The sequence below is a fragment of the Melitaea cinxia genome, chromosome 19 (genome assembly GCF_905220565.1).
Source record: "Melitaea cinxia chromosome 19, ilMelCinx1.1, whole genome shotgun sequence".
Taxonomy (NCBI): domain Eukaryota; kingdom Metazoa; phylum Arthropoda; class Insecta; order Lepidoptera; family Nymphalidae; genus Melitaea; species Melitaea cinxia.
Window position 1 is genome coordinate 8,206,555 of NC_059412.1, and position 19,027 is coordinate 8,225,581.

The 19,027-nt window shown below is 31.2% G+C and overlaps 1 protein-coding gene across 1 annotated transcript in view; it reads right to left on the bottom strand.

Annotated features, from left to right (window-relative positions):
* The window catches only part of LOC123662928 (transcription factor Sox-6), a 75,496-nt gene that overhangs the window by 1,315 nt on the left and 55,154 nt on the right, over positions 1 to 19,027 (bottom strand). Inside the window, exons 3-4 of the mRNA XM_045597695.1 lie at positions 7,114 to 7,278; positions 3,701 to 3,926 (exon numbers count right to left, since the gene is read on the bottom strand). Of these exons, the coding sequence (XP_045453651.1) occupies positions 3,701 to 3,926; positions 7,114 to 7,278 (391 nt within the window). The remainder of the gene's footprint in view (positions 1 to 3,700; positions 3,927 to 7,113; positions 7,279 to 19,027) is intronic.

Consider the following 19,027-nt stretch of genomic DNA (forward strand, 5'->3'; position numbering starts at 1 on the left):
TCACTGTCTCAAACATTCTTACGAACAAAACTCATAAATCACTATTTTTCCTGACGTTTTTCTAAATAACGATGCTGATCTTAGTTTATGTAAATAACGAAATTCGAAGTAACTTTTAAAAATATATTTATATACATATATCGTTTGCACTAGAATCTAGATAGTTGAAAAGTTAACTTTGAAAAAGTAAAATTTAACTACTCCATAAAAACATACTTGATTAAATTAAATAATCACGATTAAAAGTTATAAAAGAAACCCTAGTTCGAAAATAGAGGCCAATGTAGGCCATATTACAAGACACATCCGCTTAACATTTCGCTTGACGGATTCGCAAACAAGTGTCCGTACAATTAATAAGCCCTGTCGTACGGAAACTTCGACCTCTCAAAGTCTACGCATTCCTCGAATTAATTTGACACGCTGTTAAATAATTTATAACATCCTACATTGGACGATTCGCGTGATACACGATTCCAAAACATAATGTACTGGCGTGAAATGAATGAGATTTGTAAATGCGAAAATATGTTGGATGCGGTCTCTACTTTGACACGTTTTCTTTGTTATATAATTTAATGCGACTGACTGAAAACGAATTAATAAGGTATGCAAATATCTATATCTATAAAAATGAATATTTGTCTGTATATCCTTTATAGAATCGTAAAATATGCATTTGATCATGTCATGATCTTCAGCAAAGTTGTGTGCATGAGCGCACAAAGGTTTCTGATTTAGTAAGATCGAAAAAATAAAAAAAAGTAAAAATAAAATAAAAAAGTGTAGCAACGTGCGCAGGGTACAGCTAGTCCGTTATAAAATTAATTCGACACAAAATAGGTTGGCTGTAAGTGTTTTTTTTTTCTTTTAAATTATCTTTTTCATAAAATAGGCCGATAAATCAAATTTTGATAAATCAAAAAAAAATAGGATGACACCGATGTTTTTTTTTTTTTTTTATTTGAAAATGATTTAAAATCTATGAAATTTGATCTGAACTTCATCGATAAATGTATCATGAAAGAAATTGATTAAGTGATATTTTTGCATGTATATTTTTATAACACTTTTTCACGTACATGTACACTCGGAGATCAACGAAGGGCGGAAGCTTACGTCGAGCGCCATCTATTCCATATTTCTTGCAATTCTCTTGTTTTAAAGGAAACCAAACGATACCGCACTTTGTAACCATCTTGGTTTGGGACATCGCCAACTATTTAAAGTGTACACTATTAAATTTATTCGCATCATAATTTACATTAAATAGTATACAAAAACTCTTTAGAATGCTTTATCCGTAATTTTAAGTACAAAATACTTATTCACAATGGTTTTATAAGGCTTTGTAGTTTTATTTAATTTAATGTAGGTATAGGTTATTTAAAATCAATAACTCCTTCGAATTTTAATGATAGATTTTATTATTTAATGAATATTTGTGATTTATGAATAAAATTTAATTTTTATAAATTGAGTAAAATTAAGTGATTACTTTAAGATATAGTGTATTAACTATTCTTTTTATTTGCAAATTCGTAATGATAGTTATAATATTAAAATTAAATAAAAAAACAATTAGTTTTTATACTACATACGTACTCACAATAAATTATTGAGTGGTTACATAATATATAATATATACGAAAAAATATCTTTAAGGATCATAAAATCTTCTACATATCTGCCATTTCAATATTACGACATACCTTGCTTTGACACACCGGTAGTGTCATCACGGTGTAACAAAACTTCACTTAAGCAATGTCGTGTTGTAGTGGACCGCGCATCAGCAGGTGTCGCTTGAAACTGTCTTCCCTCAACCAACCTGACCTACATAGACTGTTTCCCGCATCATAACAGTTTTACGTCGCATCTGGATTAATTATATTTAGCAATTAAACTCTGACTATCAAAATGTTTGGCGGCGACACGGAACATTTCTTAGTTTTCACATTTCGCTTCTAAAACGACTATTTATCTAATTCCTTGTTTATTTTCGTTCGTACAGTTGCGTAATGCTTTGCGAATTTGTGATATTAATATTGATTCAATGGATAGGTTGACAACTGGAGCTACGAGTCGGTCATGTTATGAAATTTCGAATTGTGAACTGTTATTGTAGGCATTACCAATATGTTCTCACTCACTTGTATGTACTTGCAATTTTATTATGTTCGAATTGTATCGTAGCTATGTGTAGATATGCCCAAGTGCACATAGGTGTAATACCCATATATAACATGCACAATAAATTATAGGTACATGTACCACACGACACAAAATACATACAAATTTTACGTTTAAATTGTGTACAATTGACATCAAATTCACAATGATTTTACTATCGTAAATACACTGAAATTAATGTAATTCATTAGATTACAATTTTTTATAATTATCGGTTATAATTACAGAAATTCAATTATTTACTTTTGTAGATAATGTATGTTATTGAAGTGAAACTTCGTTATGATCGTCGTGATTTGAAACTCGATGAAACGAAAATGCGTCAAGATAAAAAACAAACACAAATGTATAGAAGAGAATTAGATAGAATACATTACACAGTATTTTATATTCTCAGTGAAAAAAAAAACTTGTAGGCTACTTTTCAGAAGTTTTAGTTCTGCCGTGTGTGAATTGCATACACACACACACACTTCTTCTAAACTTTGGTTTTGAACTGTTCTCATTTCTTTGTATCAATTTTATTTGTATAATATCTTAAACCCACGGATATCAGGCTATAAGCCCTCACGTCGCTACCGATAGTCGTGGAACCGTAACCATATAAACGTCAACCAACAAGCATGATGCGGTTTTTCAAGTATAAGCCACAATCGTTGACAGCGATTTTCTAGCTATGAATTATAAGTAGACGTCTGATCCACGAGACCTTGTCCACTTTTATTTCTGACGGAGATATGTATACGCCCATCCGTATAGTTAATAAATGATTTGATAATACAGCCGTCCCCATATTTTTGGATCGTTTGCGCGTCTGTGACGTCAGCGAGCGTAATAATGATCGTTACGTGATTCATAAAGCAGACCATTTGTAGACGTCTTCAAACCGAACTTACTTTTTCAATTAAGTACTTAAAAATACTAATCATTACTTTAAGGTGAAATCTATACGAATAAATAAAATTGAGGTGTCTGTTTGTAATATTAAAATAACCGCTTTTTACTAAATGCATATAAATTATGTCTGTATGTATACACGGTACATATACCAAAATAACAATTTTTATAATTTTTGTCTGTCTGTCTGTCTGTTTTTTTCGGCTAATCTCTGAAACGGCTGGACCGATTGTGACTAACAGATAGCTGATGTAATATGGAGTAGCCTGGGCTACTTTTATTTTAGAAATTTATTTATTTTATAACTCTGCAAACTGAAAAATAACTTTTTGTTAAATTCCACGCGGACGAAGTCACCGGCACAGCTAGTCCAGGTAATAAAATCTGTAAATATTTAGTTTGTAACTTCACCTCTCGTTGATCTAAAAAGTATGAATGTTTTAAAAAAATCTTACAATGAGACAAACAAACACAAAACATAATCAATGATTGTAAATTCTAATTGTACAGTAGAGGACAGAAGCCCTAAATTTTAACGCGGATGAAACTGTGTCAATCAAGATTTATAGATATGTCTATTTTACAATATTCATGAGTTATAGCTACTTACAGTTGCACTGTGAATTGTAGTCATCATCCTTCTTCATATATGGACTATTGTCTTCCATCGGCGGATATGGTACGAATCTCGGGAGCATCATGGGTTGGGCGGGTGACGGTGATCGTTGCTTGCTAAGATTTAAAGGCGCATCGGGGTCTTGTGGTGGGGAGGACCGGGCGCTAGCTGTCAGCTGTGCGAGCTGAGCTGTCGCCGGCCATGTTGGCGTTGGCACCACCTAAAATATTAATGAAAAAAAAATTGGTTTAAGAGTAAATAATTATAATAATTATGTACCTGGAAGCAATGAGTAATAATAATAATAATAATATTTATTGTACACCACATTATAAGTAAACAGTAATTATGCGTAAAAAAATGCACAAAAGAGGTTTCATCACCCCAAGAGTAATTTCTTCTAGATAGCCTTTGGGCATCGGACATGATATAGTAGCAGCGAATAGGAAATGTACAAAGATAATTGTGTTTGCAGACAAACGAAGAAAAACCGACTTCAATTATATCGACAAGTAATACAACTTAGGTAGACAAAAAAAAAAAGTCAAGTAAATACGCATTATCAAAGATTACTCCAAAAGTTGTAATCAGATCTCGATGAAATTTAAATGTGACCATATGATAAACATCGGCTTTCGATTAAATTAAAAATCATCAAAATCGGTAAACCCAGTAAAAAGGTATGCGGATTTTCGAGAGTTTCCCTCGATTTCTCTGGGATTCCATCATCAGATACTAGTTTCCTTATCAGAGTACCAAACTAGGGATATCTCCTTTCCAACAAAAAAAGAATTATCGAAATCGGTCCATAAACGACGGAGTTATCCCCGAACATACATAAAAAAAACATATATACGGTCGAATTGAGTAACCTCCTCCTTTTTTGAAGTCGGTTAAAAAGGGAAATTGAAAATAATATAATATAAGTAAACATACGATATATACTAAATATCATAAATATTACTGAGATTACAAGCATGGTATGGCATTTAATGGTACACCAACCGTAAATATATGGGAATATTTGTAATAACGGGAAAAGCCGTAAATTCCATTATGATAGCTGTATGCTAACTCACTAATGTAATTTTGATCAATGTGTTATAAGTATTGAGGAAAAAATCTTGATAAATTCTTAAGGGTTGCATAATTATGTGTGATGGAATTTTGTGGTAAAAGTGATAATACACTTGAAATATCCAGTGGGTGTTGGAATTGTTGACAGTAGTTGTTTAATTGAACCGGCTCCAAAATTTGCAAACTGACCTAGATGTTTATGATAAATGAGATGCCAAAAATTATGATGCTTCATTAAAACTTTAAAATAAACATAAGCGGGTTGAAGGAATTTCGAATACGAAAAACATTGCATTGCTTATGTTATATAAAATATATTATATTAAATATCAATATTGTTTTAATTATTTTATTTTTTTAATATTTTTATGTAAAAAATAGAATGAAATACTATTTAAATATTAAGGAACATTGATAGCTTTCGTTAAATGATAATACATGTATTTTAAATTGTGTAAATATTTATAATTATTATTTTTTGTATTTTTAATTTTTTATTAAACCTAAATTTTTTATTATAAGATATGTATGTATAATTTAATTGAATCATTCAAATTCGAATATTAGTATCTACATCTAGCGACGTTGTAAAGTACTTGACATGTTTGCTTGAATCGTCTATTTGATAATGCAATAGTTTATTATTGCTACGGATATTGCCTCAATTAACATCAAATGAAATGTTTACAATCCAAAAACTGGATGAGAAATGATTCATGACGTTTCGAATCTTCTAATTATAATTTTACATAAGATACACCGGTTTTATTTAATAACTTCGAAGCAACTTTCGTTTTAAAGAATATTATTTTCGTTTTTATGGTATTACGCATGGTGTTATCGATAAATCTTTTTTTTTAAATAATATAATAATATATTGTGTGTACACAGGAAGTTTTAATTCATTACCGGTTATATTAAAACCGTTAAGTTTGTTTATAGCTTGTGTATAATTAGAAATTTTTCTATATTTAATTAAGGTTTATCAAATTGCATATTTTGGTATTTTTTTACAATGGTTTGAAATGAGCGAATTTAATTCAAACAATTTTAATTTAAATAAGATCGATGATATAATTAAATTAGAACGAGTGACTATGAATATAATATTTTACATAATATTATTATATTATGTAAAATAACATTTAAAGAACATTTATATTAATAAATTGTAAGTCAAACGAGGACAGGATATTTGCTAATACACTTTAGCGTTAACAACAAAAAACAATTCTGATCTGTTGCAATTTTTTGTTATTTGTTACGTTTTATTAAAAGCTTGCAATGTATGTAAGTATGTATGTTTATTACACTGGAATCTTGCGACACAATTTTGAAGCATATATCTTTAACCGATTGACTTGAATTTTTATATAGATCTTTAGTTTTGGATGACAGCTTAGCTATGTGACGTAACAAAACGTAAAGTGGAATCGCAGGATAAACCACTATGTACATTGTACCTATTACCTAGACGTCTAAATGCATAAGAATTTAATTGTATGAATGAAAAACTTTCAGACCTATCAGCTCCTGATTTATACTTTAACTAGTTTGAACCAACTTCTTTTTCTCGTTAGAAAGCCTGTGTTTAGGAGGGTAGGTTTTATAATAGTTTTATCATAGACAACCACTAATGTGTTAAATCAGATAGCTTGTCTAGTTACCCATAAAATGGAATATAATTGACTATTTTAATTTTAATTTTAAGATAAATAAGCAAAATATTAACTGTCGAAGCACCAATAGAATAAAACGAACTCTTGACATTTAAGGCTATACAATATATGTATGAGAGCGGCTTACGAAACAAATTACAAATAATTATTTCGTTACTCGTGTAATTGGAGTCGTTTTCAACTAAAACACGATTTTAGTTACGTAACTGATAGATTTTTTTTTGTCTCAAATATTTAATTAATAAGAAATTTATAAATCTATGTAACTACTATAAAGAATTTAATTATTTTATCGCAAAGCTTTTGCCTTTAGGAAGCCATTCTTTCGCAATTATCAAGAAGTTACAAAGTATCAAATATAGTGCTTTGACTCAACAGTAGACAGATTCGTCTATAGATGTGCTTGTCTTTGTCAATAACTTCCATTATTATGGGGATTAAAGTCTTCCAAAAATACATTCTCCTTCTTATTCTTTATTAAAATAAATTGATACAATGGCTGTTAAGTTATGTACAATTTAATTTGTAGATGAAAAACATATCACTCGCTTTAAATTGCTTTATTAGCAATAGTTAATTTTTTAAAAAAATCTATTTTATTTCTATGTCTTTCTTTTCATATTATACTTTACTTTTTTCAAAATTACTTACATTTGATGGTGGGGGTGGTTGCGGTCGCATCTGCTCTAATAGTGGAAGAAGCCCAAGTGGAGGTCCAGGGTATAAGGAGTGTCCACGCCTCACCATCTCCTGTCTTCTGAGGTGTTCCTGCTGAAGTCTCTGCAGTTCCATTTCCGCTGACACCGTGCCCATATTCTGTGAAAAAAAAATTGTGATTAAAGATATTGCTTAATACATAATATAAGAATTACAATAATATCTACAAGAAAGTGTTATTGGCTTCAATACATATGTACGTAAATTTTTAGTATTTTCATTCCTTAAAATAAAAAAAAATCCACTTCAAAGCGAAGTAACAATACTATAAGAATAAACAGTTTACGAGTCGCAATACTTTTGAACATCGCTTAAATGAGAGATCTTTCTTCGCGATATTTGTCCCTCAAGATATATTACACGCTTAAGCGCCTGCCGTGACAAAGAGTGCTAAGTTGTGTGCACAAATCACCCGGGGGACGCCCACTAAATCTTTGAAACCATAAAGCCGTACCGAAAAAAGAAAACTGCGATTAATTACTCATGTCCCTTGACGGACATCACAATATACATTTTATCAGCTCTTCATTAAGACAGTATTGAATTGTTAATGGTTGGAATTGTTGGCTACAATATTATAACGTGATGAAATCGAAATTACTCGATGACTCGAATTTCCGACATTACAGTCAACGAAAGATATCGGAGACTACAAAGCACTTTCATTTCGCTTAAAAGATCCTGTGACACGACGCGCTTAAGTGAAATATAGTCGAAGGAGATAAAAAGAAAAAGCGCTAATGGAAGACAGAAGCGTATACATAAATAAGCATGACATAATCACGCAAATAAAAAGCGTGATGCGGTTGTAATAGCTACCGATACCGATACTGGAGGCCGGAGCGCCACTGGTAATCGACCAAGTTTTTCCATCTGCCAGACAAATTGCCGTCATAACCGAACGGATTAAACTTTTTATTAAAAACAACAAACCGAGCATAATGTATGGCTGTAATCGGCAAGGGACAGATGTTCCCGAATAACGAACGCGATTTATCTAATGTGAAAAGACTTTTATTTAATAGCTCCGTGGAGATGTCCTAGCAATTGATGCTTATGTTTTATAGCGGTCCGTCGTTTCATCGTTTGGACAACATTTTGATAATGCTATTAATGTAAGATATGATATAAAGGTTCGATTTTTGATGGAGCTGAGTAACTGTGGTTCGACAATCAATACGCAGGTGAAATGACTGATCTGTGGGGAACTGAAACATACACGAATGTTAGTTTGTTCACATTAAGGATTAAGTGTTATCATTTCCGCGTGGATCAACGATTGATGGAATTCATTAGCCATGATCTTACGTTACGTGTTGAGCGTATGCGCTGATATCCGATCAATAAAGAAGGCCACTGCTATAATTAGCCTGGGCAAATACACACCATCTGTCATTTTGTCCTTGGCAGTCTAACATGAGTTTCGTACAATAATGCAACCGCTTATGAGATTACACTTCCTAACATTTCAAGATGGTACACTAATATTTTGAGCTTCCAATAAATCGCTATTAACCTATTGTCAAAGCAGTGAAGCCGTTTGTCGGTGATTAAGATGAAATAGAAGTTCTGTTATAAACATAGATCAAACCCATTTTACTTGAAGGAGGTGAAGTCGTTGTAGGAGCTGACAAAGAGATCAGAGATGAAGACCGGAAATGCCATGATATAATTTATACACCCAGCGAGAATATCAAAATGGGTTGTTACTAATTTTTTTCGTACATCTAAAACGATTTTAATCCTAACTGCTATTGAATTTAGGTCGAACTGCTTTGTTCAAGGAACGGATTTGGTGAAAATACGTCGAACGCTGTATAATAAAACGGACGTCACATTGACGTAAGAGATGCAAGATCTTGGATGAAATCATAATATTTACTGTCATTGGTTGACATGTCCTCATTCCTAGATATATCACTCTGGCCCACCGTTTCGATTTTGTTCGGATTGATTATTATTAGGTACTCGACGCTGATTATTTCGTCGTATCCTACGAATAAAGACACAATTACAAAACGCTAACTTTTCAGGAGGAGGTTTTTATCGTCTGATTTGTAAAGCAATACAATTGTAAAAAAAATATGAATTTGAAATACAAGGAAAATTATATATAATTCTTATAAAATTACTTGCAAATCTCTATATTCAATATTTTAGCTAAATTTGTTGGTTATGTCTTTATTCGTGGTATAAAATTGTAACGGAATAAAATTAAAGGACGTTACGCCTTTTTTCGGGGGAAAATTCAAGGTCGTAAGAGCATTAGTGGCTTTTTAACAATTTCGATCAAGCAATAATATAATAATGTAATATACGTATACCGATAAGCGATCAAGTGAAAAATCTTGGTATTTTTTTTGACAAACACCTATCTTGGATACACCAAATAAACTTTATAAGCAAAAAACTGTTTGCAGCAATTGGGTCTCTGAGAAGGTTAAGCAACTTTCTTCCCATTCCCACTAAAATTATGCTTGCACAGACTCTCCTTTTACCGATTCTTGACTATGCTGATACTAGTTTTGTTAATTTAAATGAAGAACAATTAAATAAACTTGAGCGCTTACAAAATCTCTGTATTCGGTTCATATTTGGTTTACGTAAATATGACCATGTTTCAGAATTTCGCAAACAGCTCAAGTGGCTACCTATCCGACTTCGCAGGAATACTCACATTCTGTCTCTCCTTTACTCAATCCTATTTAATCCTCTAACACCTTCCTATCTAAAAACCCGTTTCGAATTTCTTAGTGATACTCACGAAAGATCTCTCCGCTCTGATAATAACCTCATCCTAAAGATTCCATATAATTCTTCAACCTTTTACTCTAAATCTTTCACTGTTGAAGCCTGTCGTCTCTGGAATTCGTTGCCGCTAACTATAAGACGAGCTCAAACATTGGAATCATTCAAGAGGCTAACTAAGGCAATGTACTTGTCATCGTAATATTATATTATTTTTATTTTTTACTTATTTATTCGTTTATCAATTAATTTTTTCTCTGTGTATGTATTTTTCTTTGTTATCAAATTATTATGTCTTTATGTAGGTATTTGTGTACGTGTATATGTGTGTATTTGTGTAGGTGTATTTGTATGTATATGTATGTATATGTGTATGTATGAATATATATAATATATACTTATGTTTATGACTGATAGCACTTATTTTGCGCCCCTATCCCCAATAACAATCAATTCTAGTCCTCTGCCCAAAGGTTGCCTGGAAGAAATCGCTGCTTTAGCGATAAGGCCGTCATAAATGAATCAAATAAATAAATAAATAAATAATTCCAAAATTAAATTTTGTTTTTATTTATTATGTTTGTAACATTATTGCACTGCCTATAAAATATTCATTAAAAATTTATCTTAAATTGGTTGTGCAGTTTAAAAGTGCGTGAAAATTTTACAGACGGACACACAGAAAATTTTTGTTATTTCTAGATTTACAATTTTAAAATAAATTAAAAATAACTGATTGAATACGTACCTAATAAAATTTAATATTTTTGAAAAAAATTGCAGACAAAAAACAAAAAGTAAAACAATTATTACATTTGAGATCAAGTATTTATTTACTAATTAACTACAAATTTATTAAAACTTTCTTGGATATAAAATTCAACAGCATTTCAAAGAGGTATCTGATACTCATAAAATTAATTATAAAATTAGTTATTGGTCACGTTCAGAATCGATATCATCATCGCTCTTGTTTGTATTATCTATCGATTGATTTTAAGGCAATGATTTAAAATACTGTTGAAATTCTTCCGGTATTATGTTACTTTGACACAAGCTTTTTAAATCGGTGTATTTATCACACTTTATTTTTAAAACTTCAGAATTTACGGGTTTTATACTATTTGCCATATCATTAGCTTTCCCTCTTACTTTTCTTTTTATTGTTGTAATGACTTTATATTCTTCATCTAGTTGATATTTATATTTTATGACGTTTATATTTTCTTTACTCACATAAATACCTTTCACTTTTGTCCATTCAACTTTTTCTCCGTCATCGTTTTTCTTCCAGTTTTTTTCCTTTTAACAAAGAACGACAGTCTATTATATCATTTATTGTCATTTCTTTGACTCTATATGGTTCTCCTGTAGTTTTTGCCCATCTTATTAGGTTAAACCACTGATCAGGTGTATATATATTGTCCTTTTCTTTGTAACGCCCTCAATCACTGAATGAACACTATCACCTTCATTTTGGGTGTGTCCGACTTCTAGAAATCTATGGGTTATACTTTCAATATCATATTAAGCCACCAGATATTGATATAATGCAAAAACAACGCGGTTCCGATTTTGCCCAGAGTAGTTGTCTGACCAAAACTTAAAATGTTTCGTACCCTTATTTATTATTGGTTGGATAAAAAGCATAAGTCCGCTACTTATTTCATTGGCTCCCTTTTTGTCATTTATTTCTGTCCACATGTAACAAAATCCAACTTTTTGAGCCATATCATATACTGTGAAATTGTAAAGGTTTAATTTTCGCTTATAATACAAAATGCTGACATCACCATGTGGACAAGTCAATATTTTCTGCATATCAAAACAAGCGGCAAGCGTTTTGCCGTCAGAATTTTCGGCTTCACGTTTATCAATTTCTTTTAGAGATCTCGCCAAATTTTTGTACTTTATATGCTTTTCATGATCAATTTTTTGTTGCTCCGTCGGTTCTTTAATATTTTTAAAAGAGTGACATTTGTCGCACTGGTCCTTCTTAGGAATATAGAAAGCAATATTAAAGTTTGAATTAACAATGTCTTGATATTGGCGAAGGGTAGCTTTTTTAGCCACGGTATAACCAAATTTCATGCGAGCGAAGCATTTTACAAAATAGGCTACTAAGAAAAATATTTGCTTCCTTTACCTAGGTGAAAGAATATTTTTTGACTGTTTTCTGGCAAATAAAGAATTATGAATTAAATAGGTCCAATAGTTTCGGAACCAATTAAATTCTAAAAAACATACAAACAAACAATCAAATCTTTCCTCTTTATAATATAAGTGTAGATTATTATAACTAAGGCTTTTTATTTCATGCAAACTAAAGGTTAAAATAAAAATAAATTTAAAAATATATATGTTTGAAGAATAAAGCCACAAAAGCGTTTAGAAACGGGGTGCGATTAAGATTTTAGCTACGACAATTCCGTGGAACAAAGACATAAATGCATTAGTGGCTTTTTTCGGCGGAATGACAATTATCGCCGCAAAAAGCAACAATTTGTTTTACATAGAATAATAAATAACTCAAATTTCTAACATAATCAAAAAACTATTCGATTTTCAATTATGTTAAGTACATTATTTACAGCCAAAAATAAATATTGCTTGTTTAAAACACTTGAATATCAACATTGATTTGAAAACGTTTTATATACTTACTTTGTTTATGTTTCTCGATTTTCTTGACAGACGCGGTTTTTTTTTTCAGTGCTATATTCACTAATGTTTTACCTCGTCTTTTCATAGTGAACAACTATTAAAACGACTACAAAGTGTCTTTAAACTTTTCTCTATACTACAATAAAACACAAAGGTGAAGCGCGAGCTCACGAGATGCTAGTCCGCTCAAAAATGACACATTGGCGCGAACGCCTCACCCCGCTCTCTCCCCGCTCGTAATTCTGACGACGACAAAAGCCACAGTGAACTTTGTGACCTTTTTCGTCGGTTAATTTTAGAAAACGCAGTTGTGTCTTTTTTTTAAACTTATAATTGTAAGTACTTAGAGCATTTGTTTTTATGATTTAATAACTCTATCTGGTGTACAATGAGCCGTAGTTTTCAAATAAGCAATAAAAATAAAAAGCCATTACCGCCATTGCGCCCTTTTTCGTAGGATACGACGATTTGTTGAATAAAAACCTGAAATCTTGGAAGAATTACAAATGTACAACATCAGTTAAGAGGATTATGGTTTTATTTATGGTCGGCACCATTAATACGTATTACGTTGATGTGTTGATAATTTGAATAAAGGGCGATAAAGGGGATAACAATTGTCTCGCGGGGATGCACAAAGCGCAGCGGAGCGGCGAGCAGGCGGTATGATGACATATCAAATTGAACCGCTAATGCACAGACCGAGATACGGAACCTTTAGAGTAGCGATTCGTATTTCGTTTTATTATATGCATTCGAAATGTAGGTCGACAAACATAAATTGTGTTACATTAAATCTCTTACCTAAGTAGTAGTAGGTGTGAAATTAAATCTATTTGTAATATTTTACGTATAAATGCCTAAATGATTTTAATTAAACCTAGTTTGGGGAATATACATACATATATATATATATATATACATACAATACATACATACAATACATACATATAATACATATATATATACATACAAAAGAGTCCTTCCCTTGTTTCCTTCAAACGTAAATTAAAGCAGCATTTTATTTCTCAACTCAATTTACAATCATCTACTTAATGAATATGTAAGTATATAATTACCTATAATATTATATCATATATTTGTATTTATGTGTGTACGTATGTATGTGTATATATGTATGTATGTAAGTAGTGTGTGTATATGTATATGTATGATATCTATATGTATCTATGTAAGTGTATGTATTTATACCTGTAAGTATGTAATTACAGTTCTTTAGCTATTACGTTATTAATTCTTGCACTGTGTTCCCCGCTATATGACACTCTCTCTCATGACCATTGGTTGACTGGAAGAGATCTCTTCTAGAGATAAGTCCACCTTTGCCATCAACTTTATGCATAATTTTTCTGTACATTATTTTTAGTGCAATAAAGTATATAATATACGAACTCATAATAAAAAATAGATATTGTCTTTTTTATCAGCAATGTAAGAATAAAAAAGTGGATTTTTTTAACGTACTTAATAAAATATTTCTAGATACTTACATAATTCTTGTCTTACAGAAATCTTAAACCAGACATGAAGTAAATTCAAGGAATGTACTTTAGTACACGCTTGACACAATCCTAAGATTTCCAAATTATGAATTCCAACAAATACTCATTGAAAAATTTATAAGTAATTACAGTTTTATTAAAAAAAAAATCCATTATATTTGACAAATAACGACGCAAAAGTTATGTAAGTTTTTCAATTATGTAGATATAAATACCAATAAAATATTTGTTATAAGAACTAAAAAAGCGTCTCTATTCATTTCGATTCGTACTCTAAAATGCGTTTTAATATCGAGAACAGATTGCACAATAATGCTTTGAATTAATTATTACATTCGCCAACTTGCAATAGCATGACTTGTTTTTATCTGAGCTTCGATGGATCGGGAGATAAGTTTTGATATACCTTTACAAAAGACCTGCATTCGTTGCACTTACAAAACATACAATATCGTATATGTTATAAATTATTACTAAGCAAAGCTAATAGCTATTTTATTGCTATATAAAATTTTGAAATTAAATTCAATGATACAACAATTGACTTTAGGACTAACTATAAATTTTAACTATGAGTTTCGACGTGATATGAAACCTCAAATTTAATTTAATTACTTTATTGCTTCTTCTTAAATCACAAATTATAAAATTAAAATAGTATAAACCAAAACAATATTTCAAAAAATACTAATACAACAATAATTACAATAAATTTCATAAACAAGAAGATAGCAGTGAAAATAACAATCAGTGTTACTGCAACAAACATTTTGACAACCGCCAATTAAACTGTCAGACCGATCGTGCAACTTGTCCGCAAACAAGCTCGGGATCGCCACGGGAGTTTACTTTGTGAGAGGTGATTCGCGATTTTTAGTCGATCTTATCGCGAATCGGTCCGGTGATTATGCGTTCTGGTATTGTGAGGACTCCCCACGTTTTATCGAGCTTATTAAGTCTTATTTTGAATAAAATAGAAAGCCTTGAATGGAAGATACATGGACGCATGAATGTCATGGTTGTTGTAATTTTGTAATTTTGTTCGCATTGACGTGTTGTGATTAGACATAGCTATTGTTTTGGACTAATTTCGCGTGGTCTTTTATGTACTGAGAGGTCATATGCTATAACGTTACTGATATCAGTAAATTTTTAGTAGTGGATATAATATAATTAAGTTATAAATAACATACATATAACTTCATCATTCAAATATAAATTCCTCCCACAAATTAATAAAAGTAAAACAAACTTCCAAACTCAAAATCACTATTAAGGACGCAAACCCCATACCTATAAGAATGTAATTTTCTATTCATCAATGGATATTATTGAGCTTTTTGTGTCTTTGAAGTACTTCTGTCATACAAAAGTCATTGGCACGTGTCGGGGCGTCGTGCGGCGAAATCACCACGCTAATTCTAAATAACCGCACGCGGTTGGGGGCTACTCAATTTTTGAATGTCAGTCAACCATAGATCATGAGGTCTTGTGAAAATGCCATTGATCTTTAAGGTATGTACTATGTAAGCAAATTATAGATCTTTCTATACAGATTTTTCTTTTTATTGTATTTAGGTAAATTTAATTAATTGGAGATTAATCTTCAGGTAGTCGTTTAACGTAGGTATTTATTATTATTATACTTACGTGTTTTAATCGCTCGAATAAAGACACTGAAAAAATCGGATTTCCCTAAACTCTCAGGCAATAACTAATTCTTATTAAAATAAAACATAGTCTAAGTCAGAAAGATACAATACTAAGAAAATTTTGTCTAGATATGTGTCATAAGTATAGCTTTAATTTTTATTTATTTACTTTTAATATTTCTTTTTTAATATTATGACAATTTTTTTTTGTTATATAGTACTTCATATAAGAAACGTTCCATGCCACTTCTAGCCTTCCTTTTAATACAATAACGATGGCCCGTAGGAACTTTTGTCTTTTTGAGTGTTCAAACTTGATTGTTTGCACTTTTGAACTAACAAGGGCGTAATAACAAGACCCTACTTCTAATAATTAACTCTTCTTTATATATTTTTTTTTATCTTATAAATAAACATGATGATACATGACTCTTATTTTTATAAAAATTACGAACATATTTCAAAAATTTAAATAAAATTTTTATACTAACAAAAAAACTTAAAGTGCTTAATATACTGATTTAAAATAAAATATCATACATGTAATAAAAAAAAAAAACATATATTTCAATATAAATAACAAATTAATAAAATTATTGTATTTTAGCCACGCCAAGACGTTTTTTCTTGTAAATTTTATCGCTTGTCCTGTCAGTGGACTGTGAAGACAAACAGTAAATCAACAATTAAGCCCTCGCTACATCACACGGAACTTTCAAACGATAGTTCTGTCATAATCAATAGCAGAAGATTTCCGAACATCCGGCCTTGGCTTTACGATCAACATTGTCTATTACGAACAAAAGGAAGTTGTTGGAAGTTTTTTATATTATTTGGGTCAAATTTACTATATTTATATACTGGTAATTCATAAAAGTTTTAGATATACTTAGGCACTCATATATCTGACATATCATATCCAAAGATAAGGGGTTTTTAAATCTATACTGATATTATAAAGCTGAAGAGTTTCGTTTGTTTGAACACGCTAATCTCAGGAACTACTGGTTTGAATTAAAAAATTATTTTTGTGTTGGATAGTGCATTTACCGAGGAAGGCTTTATATACATATATAGTCTACAAAATATTTAAGTACATTTTTTACCTAAAATTAACGCAGGTGATACCGCGGGATAGAGCTAGTAAAAAATATACAAAGAAAAAAATGTTCAATCAAGTTGCTAACACTATTCATTTTATTAAAAATATTACAAAAATAAAAATATAACAGTTCCTGAACAAGTACCTAACAATAAAAAAGTTATAAATTTGATACAACTCAAACAGAAAACTATATACAAATGAGATTAATAGTTTTTGAGAATTTTTACGTAACATAGAAACTCATTCAAAAATATACGGGTCAATCACATAAGCACTTTTTTTGAAGTCAGTTAGCAATGAACGATGTATTTCAAACAATTATACAAACACATTCGCTAAAGATCAAAAGCGATAATAATTTAAATAAAATAAGTGTTTACAACGAAAATATTATAACAAATCACGCATGCGTCACGTGTAATAAATACTCGTAGACTTTAAAAATAATTTTCATCTTCGGAAAGAGGATTTATAATTAAAAACGAGTGCCCATTCGCGATCCGCGGTTCCATTATAACGAGGCTGGTTTGTCTAAAACGAGGTAAATTGTAAGATTGAATGCAGACACATAATGACGCCCCGCCAACATCATCGCCAACAAATCTTGAAAATGTTAAGAGTAATGTGGATAACTCGAGACGACGCTAGATTAACTCACAATAGAAATATAGAAGATAAGTCTTATTATACGTACATAAAATCAAAGTTTAAGAATTTTTCGTATTGTTAAAATGAACATTCCTTCTTTAAGGTTTTATTATGACTAGGTATACGAGTATCTTTGGTTACAAAATCGTGTCTTTTTCTTATGTTTTATATAGGTAATGCAGTAACGTTTTTATATAATTTATAAACTCATCCTGCCTCTAAATAAAACAGATATACACAAGGTCTAAGGTAATCTTCGTAACGAAATATAATACCCAAACAAATTAAAATTGTCCGTACAAAAGCAACGCTATTATTTCCGCTGTCTAACGGAAAACAAAAATAAACATAAGAGTACGTAAGGAATAAAAGAAAAGTTGAAGTGGGACGAGCATCCGGGTTGGTAAGAACCAAAGAGGCAAGACAGGAGGGGGTCTCGGGGGTCGGGGTTTACTGGAAGTGGGTTGAGGAAGGGGGTTGCCTTCTCGCGGGAGTTGGTCTGTAAGCGTCCCTTCGGCTTTGGGGTTGCCTTTGTTTATCGTCTCTTTATTTATTCAACCTGATACGCTCGGCTACGTTGTTTTTACAACTAATAGGCTTATTTATATTTATTTTGTTTGGGTCGATCGTGAAATTATACGCGTATCGTTATTTAATTGGCGGTTTGAGCGCATTGATGTTATTAACATTGTAACTATGGATTTTGAAATTCGGGTTTTATATTGAGGTATTAACACAAGCTATTACCTAAAGACATTTGTATTTCTGTTTTTAAGTAATATTGTGATCATTCACTCACACTCTTACTTCATCGCAGTCCACTGGTGGCCATAGGCCTCTACAAGTTCGCGCCAAAAATGGCGTGAACTCATGTCTGTTGACAATAGTCACACGCTGGGCAGTGCGAGTTGGTGGTTATGATATGAGTATTTAATGTAGGTAGGTTTTTTTTTATTCCGGAAAACTTTAGAAATATTCGATTTTTACGTTTTTAAAATTGTCATAGAGGAAATTATTTATTGGGATATACCTATACATATTTGTAAAAGTTTCATTTATTTACAAATATTTTTAGTTACTAAATGTCGTGTTACTCTATCTCCGATCTGCAAACAACAACAACTGTTACAAATTGGATGCTGTAGAACAGTAGTGTACAATCGTTTTAAAGATTAATTTATAAATACATCTAATCAAAACTAAAACTACATTCCCTCTTACAAGTATAATACATTAATAGAACGACCCCTGTGAAACATAAAACTAAGATTTCTCCCGCTTTGTCCACATCAATAGAGCTGATTCCACAAAAGTGCGAAACCTCCATAAGAGAAAAGATTAATAAAGCTTAGCGCACACCGACGCAACACCTGTCCTTTGTCGCTAATGGACACGTCCTAATCTCCTGTGAAATAGACGTAACAAGGGAAAAGTAATAGTGACAGTGGTTTTTCGCTAACTTCGAATAAAATATATTTAATTTTCAGACAGACAGTTGAAGTATGTTA